The sequence below is a fragment of the Poecile atricapillus genome, chromosome Z (genome assembly GCF_030490865.1).
Source record: "Poecile atricapillus isolate bPoeAtr1 chromosome Z, bPoeAtr1.hap1, whole genome shotgun sequence".
NCBI classification, from domain to species: domain Eukaryota; kingdom Metazoa; phylum Chordata; class Aves; order Passeriformes; family Paridae; genus Poecile; species Poecile atricapillus.
In genome coordinates, this window is record NC_081289.1 from 108171526 (window position 1) to 108184845 (window position 13320).

The 13320-nt window shown below is 39.2% G+C and overlaps 1 protein-coding gene across 4 annotated transcripts in view; it reads right to left on the reverse strand.

The window, feature by feature from the left end:
• Window positions 1-320: 320 nt before the first annotated feature.
• NTRK2 (neurotrophic receptor tyrosine kinase 2) overlaps window positions 321-13320 on the reverse strand; it is a 194116-nt gene continuing 181116 nt past the window's right edge. For all 4 annotated transcript variants that reach the window (XM_058827381.1, XM_058827387.1, XM_058827382.1 and 1 more), the window contains 2 exons: window positions 1738-1896; window positions 321-895 (listed from right to left, as the gene is read on the reverse strand). In XM_058827381.1, coding sequence (XP_058683364.1) covers window positions 710-895; window positions 1738-1896 — 345 coding nt within the window. In that variant the 3' untranslated portion in view covers window positions 321-709. The remainder of the gene's footprint in view (window positions 896-1737; window positions 1897-13320) is intronic.

Sequence of the window (13320 nt, forward strand, 5' to 3'; positions counted from 1 at the left end):
TAAACAATCCCTTTAGTCCTCAGACTCTTCAGGGAAATAGCTAGACCCCCTTTTATCTTCCATCAAATCACTTCAGTGTGAAGTGGGTCTTGTAGGGTTGGATGCCACCTGATTTCCCAAGTTCCTCCAGGTAGTGTATCACACAAGAGTGTCTTCTTTCTATCTGGCTTTATCTCTGCAGAGGACATTCTTCATGTAGAGAACACCAGTCTTCTTTTTCCACCCACAGGCTGAAGCAAAAAAAAATGAGGTGAATCCATAGAAACTCCCAGTAGCTATACAGCAGAAATCACAAAGTTTTAGTCAAATATATTTTTCCCTTTTTTTCATCCACATCAAAGGCATGAATACAACAAGGCATTGTTAGTTGTGGTGGGCAAACTGAGGAGTCTGCTGATATAACAGATTGGGTTTTTAAGGCCTTTGTCTATGCAGAGTTACAATAATGCAGAAGCCAAATTGATTAGAAAGACAGGAGAGAAGGAAAAAAAAGATAGAAACTGAGAGAAAGAGAGAAGATACTTCTTGGTAATGTCTAAAAAGTCAATACTGTGTCTACAGATGGAGAAGCACACATTGCTTGCCCTTTGAAAGCTTCTCCACAACTTTGTCATTAATACTGTCAAAGTTAAGAACACATTTTAATGTAGTTCAGCGGCAGTTGAACACATTCATTCCCGCAGCCCAGAAGAAGAAATGCTAGGAGACTTTAGCCTAAAATATCCAAGTAGACTGGAGATGCCTTGGCCAAGTTCTGAAGGAGGGAGTGGATTTCTTTGATGTTGAGCCTCATGTGAGGCTCCCGTTGCCAACAGCCCAGCATCAAGTCATACACTTCCTTTGGGCATGTGCGAGGTCGCTGCAGGACTCGGCCCTGAGTGATGCACTCAATCACCTGTGAGAAATCACAAGCAAAAGATCATATTCACAGTTGTGCCAGCTACAGAGAATTAATCCCCAGGAGAGTTAACTTTAACCACAGCAGCCTCACTGCTGTGAGTGGCCATGCAGCCATCTCTGGAAAGGACTGCTTTTCTAGGCAGATGAATGTGTAGCAGTATACAATACGAAAATTCACTGTAAAGTAAGTGATCAAAGAGTAGTAACTTCACTCATGTCAAATTCACCCACATTGTCCACTCCACAAATAGGAAATTGGAGCTGGGCATTAATCCCACAACTTCTCTCTCTACCCAACTACCACCTCAGAGGGAGGATAAATTTTCAACCTGCTCAGAGCATGAATGCCTCTACTTCTTTTTACCCTCTGCAGATTTATGAGCATCACTGTGGCTAATCTCTGGCAGGGGGATACTTGTGACTGCCTAGAAATCAAGAGATAAGATTACTTCAATCTAATCTGTCCATGGTATGGACAACCACTCTGAAACAGTACCATGTATGATACATCTTCTCAGGAGATAGCTAAGGTGCTTTTCTCATGGTCTACCTTTTTTGCCTCATGGTCTACCCAGAGCAGATATTGTGCTATATAAAGGAAAAAAAAAAAAAAAATCCAACTGTTCTAGTTCTGCTTGAACACCTTCCATCTACTCAGGAGAGAAAAGGGTCAGAAAGAAGCAATTCAACCATGTGGTTCATGACAATATAATAAATACCATGTATCAGTGTCAGTCTTTAAGAAATAAATTTGTTGCTGTCCCTTCTCCAGGGAGGCCACACCAATAATTAGTATAACAACTTTCCCAATGCAATTTGAGAATATATTACACACACCTCATTGTTTGAGAGCTGATACCATGGCTGTTTGCCATAAGTAAAGATTTCCCATAATACAACCCCCAGGCTCCAGACATCACTTTCTGTGGTGAACTTCCTGTACATTATACTCTCTGGAGGCATCCAACGAATGGGCAGCATGGTGTGACCCCCAACCTGAGAAAAACAAATAAAAGAGTTAGAAATCGTTTCTTCAGACCCTCACAAGGCAGCCTGAAGACATTAAACATGGAGAACCCCTGGTTTCTTTCTTTCCTATCTGCTAACATTTGCTTTGAGGAGCTTTGAAGAACAGTGGATTCATGGTTCAAACTCCGCTCCCCCAGCAACAATCAGTACCACACAATAAGTTCCTCAACAAAAATCTCAAAGAATGTTGTTTCTGGAGTCTGAACTAATATTTAATGTTTATTTGCCACACCCTACCTAAGGAACAGGAAGATCTATATTGCACTACCAACCAGCTTTGAATTAGGCCAGTTTTACTTTTAACACACAAGAAACTCAAAAGGATTCATTAAATGAAATATGGACAGGTGATTCGCCTAGAAATTCATCAGCATCAACTGAAATACATGAAGACATTGAGGTCTGACTATATGAAATGGTAGAATTTGATCTGTGTGGTTGAATATCCTAATTCTGACTGAATTAAAGCAATGTTATTTTTTGGTTTTAAGTTCCACAGTTAATGCATGAAATTATTTTGTTCCACATTAACTACCCTCTCCATTAAAAAAGATAATAAAAATCAGTCCTTTGGATATATTTCCTTCATAATAAACAACTTGTAAGATATGGATTCCTACCTTAAATACGCTCCTGTTGAATGGGCCCTTCACTGAATTAATGCCTTTCTGAAAGTTTTTAGAACATTTTTAATCTTCCCCAGAAAATTAAACTTCCTAAGACTTAGGTTTCCTAACCTTAATAAAAATTTCTAGAAGTCTTTTATTTCCATGTTCTAAACAACTTATTGTTCCTGGCATGTCCTTTTCTGGTTGGATCATATCAACAAATAAATAATTTCAGTAATTTTTAAACAGTGTAACTGCTGAGATACTGTGATATGGATATAAAGATATGCTATTACTTTTGTACCATGACAGCTGAGAATATTTCCAAGGAAGATTTAAAAAAAAAAAAAGAAAGCTTTTTCAAGGAAATTTTACTCTTGATTAACTCATTTTCCTTTCTGAAAATACATTTAGTTATGAAACCACATTTACACTTTCATGATTCTGTCAATTCAAAATATGATTTCTCCTTTTGGGATGTAACATTTGTTGCTATAAATAATGGCCTTCTTGTTCTCATGTTCAAACAGCAAATGGAAGAAAAACCCAACAGTCAGAGCTGACATTATTTCTAAATCACACAGGATATCCATTACCACCTATTTGTCAACAATTCAGTGTTAGTGCAGCATACAAAACACAGCTATGGCTGTGAGAGCTCAGTCCTGTTCTGTGCATCACCATAGATGCACATAGAAACAGAAAGTCTCGCTAAAATTTTCAAAGACTTGGTTTATTATGATATCCTTCTTCTACTCCCTCCACATGAAATATTATGCGAGTGGTGGATGCATATTACTTAGCAGGCTGTTGAATGACAGGCAGGGCTCCCTATTTCAGTTCCTGACTACACTGTGGATATGCTTCTGACTCCATGCAGGTTTCCATGCACAGGTGTCCGAGCCATTTAAAAAGGGACCCAGCTCCTGTGCAGTGCATTGATAGAGAAAAGACACACATTTTTAAGTGTTTTTTCATAGTTTGGCCCATTTGTCTTTATGTTAACAGTTTATCTCTCTGGCAGACAGACTGGTTGTAAGCACTCTGTGCTTTGGTATTTTTCATTAGCTTTGACTAAGGGGCCTCTCAATGATGTGGAGAGTTTGAACATAACAACATGCTCAGATGCAACCAAACATTCCGTTTCCCACTTTATCATAACCTAAACTGACATGACAACCAAACACTTCCCAACCACCACCACTTTTAATCCAGTCTTGAGAGGTATTTCATTAGAAAGACAAAAAAATTAGTCCCTTAGAAACATGCAGCCACATACACCCATTCAAAGGGCAAGTGCCATTAAAAGATGGTTAGTGATGGGAACCTTTTGGTCTCATCAAATATTAAAATGGCTCTTACATCTGCTCATCATATAACATCTGCTACTGGTTCTGTTCAGCAATTTCTTTGACTCGTTCCTTTAAAAATTAATGGAAGTTATAGACAATAAAATATGTGACTCCATTTTTTTTTTTTTTTAATCACATCTTAAATCAAGATATTTTGAGAAAACAATTTTAAAAATCCCCAACCACTCTTCAAATCTTCTTATGTTTTTTCGTTACAGATCCAGTCTACTTTTGGTAGGACTCTATGCTAAATTTCCAGTGTCACTCAGGAAAATGAAGGACACACCTCCAGAGTGATGATGATAAACTCACACCAAATTATGGCTCTGTGATGAACTGATCTGTAACATCACACACCTAGCTGTCTCTCTTTGCAGTCATAGCAAGACTGACTTGTTAATATTGAAGAATATACCAAGAATTCAGTTTACAGGTAAGCACAGGGCTCATTGGTATTCTTCCCAAACCATCTTGCCTGGAGCTGTGTCCATTTCTGTCCCTGAAAGGCACAAGATTTCACTGGACAGAGGACTTGACCAGTACTGAGAAGTCCTGCGGTCTCTCCATCTCTATCATTCATGTTACTTCAAAGACTTCAACATCTTTTTGAAGACAGAATTTATTGCCTTTCAAAGTATCAACAAAAGTATTATACAGGGTGGCCTCCTTGACAGATGCCACTGCAATGAAGACAAGATAACCCGCAACACTGGTTATCTTCTATAGCACACTGTGCATCTACCCATGGCCTAAAAGCACATTTCATTTCAGTTCAGTTCCATCAAAAGCACACGTCTGGGCCAAAGGCAGCTCTTCTAAATGCATGTTTCCTTCTCTATTAAAAATCAGTGGTTACTGAGTCAACACTCACTCAGCTCAGAAAGGCTTTAAGGGCCATGCTGGTTCTATGCCTAAAATGAAGCACATACTTCAGAGCTTTTTGAACTGAAGCCTAGGACTTGACACAACTGTTTGCAGGGTGCCTGAAACAAATTGCATTTGTTGAGGGCTTCTTTTGATTTTTATCTTATGAGTCCAAGCACCCAGGGTTATACTATAACAGCAGTGAAGAGAGGTGGGGTGCCTTTTTGTTGATGTTGCCATACTTTCAGCAAGGCTAGGAGGTGTTTTCCAAGAAGCACTAGTGAATGAAAACATGACTTCACTGGCCAAAGTTAATAGGTTCTGAGTGCTTCAAAGTGATGCCTCCAGTATATCCTTTAATAAGAAATGCAGGTTATTACAAAGCTCTCAGATATCACCAGCATTCTGCAGTATAAAGTCCCTGCCATGCACACTGTAATTTCACTGCTGCTTGGTACACATACTTTTCAAATGATTTTGTGCTGAATAGACTACAGTTATGTGTAAATAAAACCTTTATATCCAGTCTAGCTAAAGTTATGACAGGATTAAAAGCATTAGAATTTTAATATACTATCACTTTAAAATCCATAACGTAGCTGCATGACCACTTTATATAAACAAATCAAAGCATGTTTTCTTGATACTTACCTGTAAGCAGCTGCATTATCACCATAATACCGTACAATATCACAGTTCCATTTTATTTAGAATTGTACTTCTGCAGAAGTACGGACTTAAGTACTTCCAAATGCCAGTTTATGAAAGCAAGTACACCATAGCCCAGCTATAGCCTTTCATAATATTCACTAGCTGCTTTTACTAGCAATACTGGGCTAGAAGACCTGGTGAATTACCCTCTGCAATGTGCAAACAATCCACGGGGAGGAGACTGCTATGCCCAGTCAGTGAACTGTCATGCTCTCCAAAGAAGCTCTTGCAAGGAAAAACTGCCACAATTTCCCATGCATGAAATGTTGCACTTTCAAAAATACAATCTCATTACCACTTGTCACTGCTTTAAGCAACCATCTTTTCAGTGAATTTAGCCCTTGAAAGGTGCCAGAGGAGCTGGCCTTGAACATTATTTCAATCTATTTGCAAACGTTAACCTTCTAGGGCTGCTATAGAAGGACCATGCCTTAGTCTTGAAGCAGGGCCTCTAATTTTACAGCTTTTTCTCTTTCTTCCAATTAAAAATACATCTGTCTATACCCTGACATGTTCACTATTCCAACTTCATGGCCTAGCTACCATAGAAATCCAAGACCCTGTTGTCTGATTATTCCAAGAAAATGGATGTGCTGTCTTACAGAGAAAAGCAAATGAAGCCTTGTACTTCTGCTGGAAACAGAAGACAGTGGGTGGAGCTCAGGGAAGCCAACCAACAGAGATATGGAACGCACAAGGAGGATGTGGGGCTGCACATATAAGACTGAAGCGACAGGCCAGGAAAGACACAAGAAGTAATCACACGGAATCATCACACAGAATCACTAAGGCTGTCAGAGACCTGAAATCTCATCTAGTTCATATATAGCATCACCACAGTCACCCCTAAACCATGTCCCCAGGTGCCACATCCAGATGCCCCTTGAACACTTCTGGAGACTGTGACTCCACCACTTTTCTTGACAACTTGTTCTAACCACTCTTTCAGAGAAAAATTAATTTGGTGTAATTTAAGGCCATTTCCTCTCATCCTTTCACTTGAGACACGGCAGAAAAGAATGACCCTCACCTTACTACAACTTCCTTTCAGGCAGTTGTAGACAGCAATGAATACTCCTCTCAACTTCTTCTTTAGACTAAAATCCCCCAGCTTGTTCAGCTGTTCCGTGTAAGATCTATGCTCCAGAGCTGTTACCAGCTCTGTTGCACTGCTCTGGACACACTTCAGTAGATCAGAGCAAGAGGTCCAGAACTGTACACAGGATTAGACATGTGTCTTGCTGGATGCATTATGTTTGATCAAGCCAGGATGCTATTGGCCTTCTTGGCCACCTGGGCATGTGCTGGCTCATGTTCAGCTAGCTGTTGACCGGTATCCCTAAGTCTCTTCCTGCTAAACAGCTCTTAAAGCACCCCTCCCCTAGCCTGTAGCACTGCATGGGGTTGTTGTGACTCAAGTGTAGAGCCCAGCACTTTGCCTTGCTGAACTTCATGAAGCTGTCCTTAGGCCACTGATCCAGTCCATCAAGATCTCTCTTGCAGAGCCTTCTGACCCTCAGGCAGATCAACCAATACTGCTGCTAAGATGACCACTCAATCAATTCACACCAGGTTTATGCCTTATTCATCTGAGTACCATGAGGAGGGACTGGCTGCTCTTTTACAATGCATGCCAGCTGCAGCGCAGTCTAACCATACATTCACCGGGGGCTGTGGTGCTGAGAGTGATGGATGGCTTTGGGGCTCCACAACCCAGCTGTAGGGTGCTGCAGCAGATGACAAGGGACAGGACAGAGACCAGACAGAACAGTCTTCCCCCCAAATGTCAGTGACCATATCGGGGGGGCTCCAGCCCTCCTGGAGAGGACATCAAATGGAATTCCCAGCTTTTGCAGGCATCCTGTTACACAAGCCTTTTCTGATTTCCACCCCCCCCCCCGCCCCACTCCCCCCCACCATTTCTGGCTTTAAGTAGTAGATTACTCTGAATTCATGCAGTAAAAAGCACAGCAACCAATTGCATAGCCTCGGAAAACAGACTTCCTCATTAACATTTCACGTTCCCATGTTCCCACGATTCCTGCAGTGTGACATTTCAGTAATGTGTCATAGCACTTTGTATATTCTCTAAAGACTAGTGATGTTATTTCTGCCAAGAGGATAAAAGCAATCTTTTTACTTTGCTAGCCCAATCAAGCTGAATGACTATCAGGGATTCAGCCCTGATCTTGTCCCAGTGTCCTCTCTGGCTTGTCTGGTGCATCTTTCCGGAGTCCTACTGTTTTCAGGCCTTTTGTAATTCAGGGTGGTAGACTTGAGTGCAGCAACATAGTTCAGCATATGTCCAAATTAAAAGTCATGTGACAAGTATATATTCAATCTCTTTAACACAATCGTACCCTAGTCTGTGAAACGAGAAAGAAGCTGAATCTTTTGAATCATTTGTTCACCCTCTCCTAAAGAAATACAAAATCTTGAATACTTGCAAGATAACGCCATTTTAGGGTATTTTTCACTATTTATATTTTGGTCTTCTGACTTGTTTCCCCATCTCAGGATGATATAACTGCAAAGAAATGTTCTCTGCAAAAATTATCATGTCTTATTGCTAAAACTGAAAACCTCTCCTCTCTTGCTGAACATCTGCTCTTTCCCCCTCAAAAAAGCTGGCAAATGTTTCTCTCAGCACAGGAAAAAAAAAAAAAAATCAATCAATAATTATTTTCATTTCTGTCATGCCCTGGCCTTGCAGATGAAGTCAATGTCTTCTCTTGAAATATCAGTCCTGCATGTCTACTTGCAGAAAAGCTATATATTTTTTTCATAGTCATAATAAGCCATACCACTCCAATGCAAGAGGTTACCAATTTATAAAATAAGGCATACTATTAGCCAATAGCTAAAAATGCACCTTTTCATTTTCACTTTTAACCCTGACTTTGTTAATCTTTTATGTATTTTATGTGTATTAAAAGGGGTTTATATCTAGATTTTTTAATTAATTCTACCAGTGGTTTTTTCAGAAAAAGGAAACATGGCCTACAACATTTATTGCACTGTAAATCTCTCTTCAACTGCTTATAATGAACAAAAAGAGGCATCCTGTCACCTAATGTACATCTGCTTGTGGAGCTCACTGACATGAGACACTGCCAATGTGGAAGGTTTACCTGGGATCAAAAAGTGATGGATGATAAAATCTAACAAGGACTATCAGATATGAAGATACTGTTTCTGGCCCAAGAAGCTCTGGAGCTACAGGATGTTGGAGGCTAAGAGAGTACTTGAGGAAGGTATTAATATATGCTTAGCATGTTTCCATACTCTTCCGCAGGCATCTGTTTCTCACAGTGACAGGATCCTGGATTAGAAGGGCTTTTGGAGAAGTTATTGCTATGTTTCTGTATAGGTGGTGCACGTTCAGTCCTTATTAAACCTCTCAGCAATGCTTATGGAGGGCTAGAAGTGATTCTGGCAAAAAGATGGAATGAAGGGGAGATACCACATGAAATTAAAACAGATGAATGATCTAGAGCATCTTGCAATTCAGCATCTTCCGAAGATCTTAAAATGTTAAGTTGAACAGATATAGCAATGGTGCCTACTGTTGTATTTTACACGACGCAATACAAATTTGGGCCCGACAAATAAACAGGATAATTAATAAACTTTAGTAGTAATGGCACTACAGGCCATTTACTCTTCTAAGAAAAGAAGATGAAGTGCTCTGGATGTAAGATCAGATAAGTGCTACAAAGAAGGTGACGTGATTCACATCTCTGATTAAAAGAAAGATCCCTTATCAGAAAGACAGAAGTGAAGTTAACTTCAGTAGAAATCTGCAGCACTTAAAATGAATGGATAACAGCTTTTTGGTGTCCCAGATGAAGTGTGCATTAATGAAAAAACCAAGTCTATTCCTTTAAAATATAATTTCTTTTGATTCAAAATGATAAAGTATTCTAGTGTTAAACAATAAAGAATAACCTAAGCTAAGAGAAAGGGAGATATACTGTGGAAAATTGGAAGGAATGACACTTTGAACAGTGTATTTCAGTGAATTCAGTGTAGATCTAAATTAATTTCTGAACATGGGAATTCAGGATCTTAGTAAAAAAGCAAGAAGATTGGATAACCCAGAGAAATTCTGCTGAATCAGATGACCCCTCCTTTCTAAAACACTCTGCATTCTCCTGATTTTCCATATCAAGTTATGCCACAGCATATACAGTTACTGGTCACTCCAGTGGCATGACTTTCACCTCAGAATGTTGAGCTCATGGGAGGTCCTTTGTTATTGAAGTCCTTACAAAAACTTACCACTATAACCTTTGTACCGTACCACTGTTTCCACATTTGAGTGTCTGCTGCTTATACCAGCAGATGAAGAGAGATATCAAGTACCAGTAGACAAGCAGCTGGAATGACTCATGTTATAATCCTCACAGGCTCCAGGATGATCGTCTAATCTGTCCAAGTCAACAGCAAAACAATTTTGCAATGCAATATTAATGAATTTCAGTTACTGCCTTTCTGATTTTCCAAGTGGTTTACATTATATCAAATTCCACTTTTATATTAATCCTAAGTAGTTTAGGCTACCCCAGCTAAGAAGGTTTTAAAAATAATCTTTAATATGCACTGGAAAACTGGCTTGTACAAATCTGTGTCACAGTTAAAATTCAAAACTCTTTTGCTTTTTCATGTGGGGGTTGGAGGTGTAATGTGATGAGATGCTAGATGAACAGCACAGTCAATATCAACAAGTTGCAGTCACTGGAGCACAGACTCTGAAAGCCAAATAACATGCCACATAAGACAGTTTGCGTTCACTAGGAAATCTCTTACTGCTAATGTAAGTCTGAAAGCTATTTCTTAGTTACTAAAAATCACAACTTTTTTCCATATTTTACTGAAAACCACATTTTTCTTCAAATTTACTGTAGGTTAACATAGCATGTCTCTATTTGGCTCTATCGGTCATGTCAAATTACATCACAGGAGAAGAAGGGAGCAACAGAGCTTGGTTTGTAACTTTACTTCTCCCTTGTGAGTCACAAAAGTATTTTTATAATGTACACTGCATGGGAGAACCTCAATTTTTAGCTGAAATGTCTCAGATGTTCCAATTCTTTGAATTTTGTAAGACTATCTCTTTCCCCTTCCCCCAGATGCTAATAAACAAAGCAATGACAAGGTCCTTGTGCTCATATTCCTTCTCTTCTGCGTCTTGATGATGTTTTCTGCTTCACACTTTCTCTGGGCCATAATTTGTTTACATAAACTAGAAAACACAAGAGGGAAGTTTCACTGAAATAGAACAGGAAAAAAATCTCTGTTGTTTTCCCTCCATGAATTCTAGTTTTTGTCTCCTTAGTTGCGCCACAACATCATTCTATGAGTTGAATCAGGCATTTGCTCTGAAATGAGGCATGCATCAAGCAACACGCAACAAAATCATTAAAAATACAAGTTAACTGCTAGTACTGGGGAGGGGGAAAACCCCTCATTCCTATGGAGCTTGCAAAATCCTGAATTGTTCTCATCAAATTCGTATATCGAATTATTCCTCAAGCCATGCTTAAAATATTGTTCTTGGATACAAGAGCCAAAGTGTAGCCCAAGGAGTGATGAACTCATTTTATAACTCTTGGACAAATTCCTGTACTGGTGTAAAGGGAAAATTTGCACAAGCAGAGGGCTTGGAACCATAAATTTGGGGGTTGGTTTTGTATTAGGTTTCATATTGTTTTGTTTTTTTCCTTTTCAGTGCTTCTCTCTACCCTCAGCACTGTAATTTTCCATTTGGGAAACAATATCCTGCAGTGTGTATACAATGGTTCTTGGAATTCACATTACTGCATTTGTTCAACATCAACATTGAGGTTTAAATTCTGCCTGTGATGCTGAAGCATCTTACCTTCTGCCTGTTAAACAAGGCTGGATAACCTCCTGAGAAGCCAGCATTGGCCGAAGGTGTTAGTCTAGTAAGAAATGACCCCCCAAAATCTCATTGGGTGTATCCATTCACTGATGGCATCTCATCAGGGCAGAGGTTTGGCTTTCTGGTACAAAGCCTCTTTAGCTTGCTTATTACTAGGTGATCCTAGGGAACTAAGGAAGATCAGAGTAAACTTTGAAAGGATTTAGGACTCTGCACCAGCACTGTTGCATTTCATGTAAGGACTCTCTGAAGATCTGACATACAGATTTCCACACTACAGATTGTGCAATGTACTCCTCACATCCTTCACCAAATGTTGGAAGTGTGTGAACAAAAGAAGTGTGTGGGGTGGGAAAGAAACCCACAGGTACACCTATTTTCCTTGCTTTTCCCTCATATTTTGCGGTGCCCCAAGGAAGCACTCCTTCCACATTTTTGTCTGATTGAAGCTACTCCTTACTGTAACCATGCAGCTCTGAGGGGGCTCCATCCTCACACATCTTCCTCTCTGGATAAATAAGAATCTTATTACATGTGGAATTCTTTACTTGCTGCACTTCAATCATTAATTCAAAATAAATATAGAAACATAATTTTAGTTTTCCTGCTCCAATAAAAGTAGGATCTGCAGTAAAACTGAGAGCTCAAAGGTTAGATTCAATTTTTTTAAAAAAAACATGTTCGAATTTTACACCAAAGTAGTTAGGACAAGTAATTTAATTTTTCAGGTCTCTACTATTGGAACTGCAGGTCAACTTTATAATCTTCAATACAAATCTTGCATACAGATTTCCCAGACACCAGAGTTGCAAAGATTCATGAAGTCCTGGAGACATTCAAAACAAGCCAAGTGGAAAATGAAGGTACTATGCTGTTAGGACAACATATTTCAATTTTTGAAGGGTTTTCTGAGATTGTCTACAGACCCAGTTTTTTGATTGTCAGGAATACGTCAGGCTAGGACACTCAAATCAAACTCTGTGAAAAGCTGTTACTAAACCAAGTAATATCTTTATTAGCCTGGAACTAGTATTTTGGCATCTGGTTGTATAATACCTAGATCAATGGAGGCCTGATCTACATGAGGATCCTAGATAGGCTTGCAGTGCCATCATCATCATCATCATCATCATCATCATCATCATCATCATCATCATCATCATCATCATCGTAACAACACCACCACCACCACTTTTTCTAGTCACTTGTAAAAAATTACAAATGGGTAATTTTTACCCATAGCAGTTGCAGTGTTACTTTTTTATATCTGGAATAATTGGGTTAATACAGCCCTAATACTGTTTGTGAGTCTTTGTACTTCAGAATATTTTTCATATGGTCCAGATGAAAACTTCTGAAATATTGTTTCATAAAGCCTGCATTTCCTTTTAAAGCCATGTTATTTTATATTACTCTTTGGACACATTTAGGATGATCCCCGCAGAGTATTATTATCACACACACTCAATGATGGTCTTATGAAAATGTTATGGGCTTCGGCCCTTAGTATATAATTTTCTTTGCTTTCTTGCTAGGCAAATATATTTATTCTTTTTGTTTATTAAGCCATCACATTCACCTAAATAACCTCTGTGGTTATTTCCATCAAAAACATCCCTGGATTTTGTATCCATCAAGTGTGGTTCTGGTGTTCCCATTAGCCTTGACCCCACAGTTAGGCTGCAGCCCCATTTTATTTGCCTTTCCTCTCTGCCAGATAGCAGTTCTCCTTCAAGACTCTACAGTCACTGAGCTAAGAGATTTTTGTTAGTGAAAAGCAGATGCAAAACTTAAGTTCTAATAGAATCTTCTCTTAATAGAGTCTTCTTCCTACCATGTTAATTCTGAGTTTGAAAACCCACTGTATCGTGAAAACCCATTCTGTATGATTACTCCAGCCTTCCAGAACAGGGTGTTAATTTTATCAGAGAGCTTATGCTGAGTAGTTAAC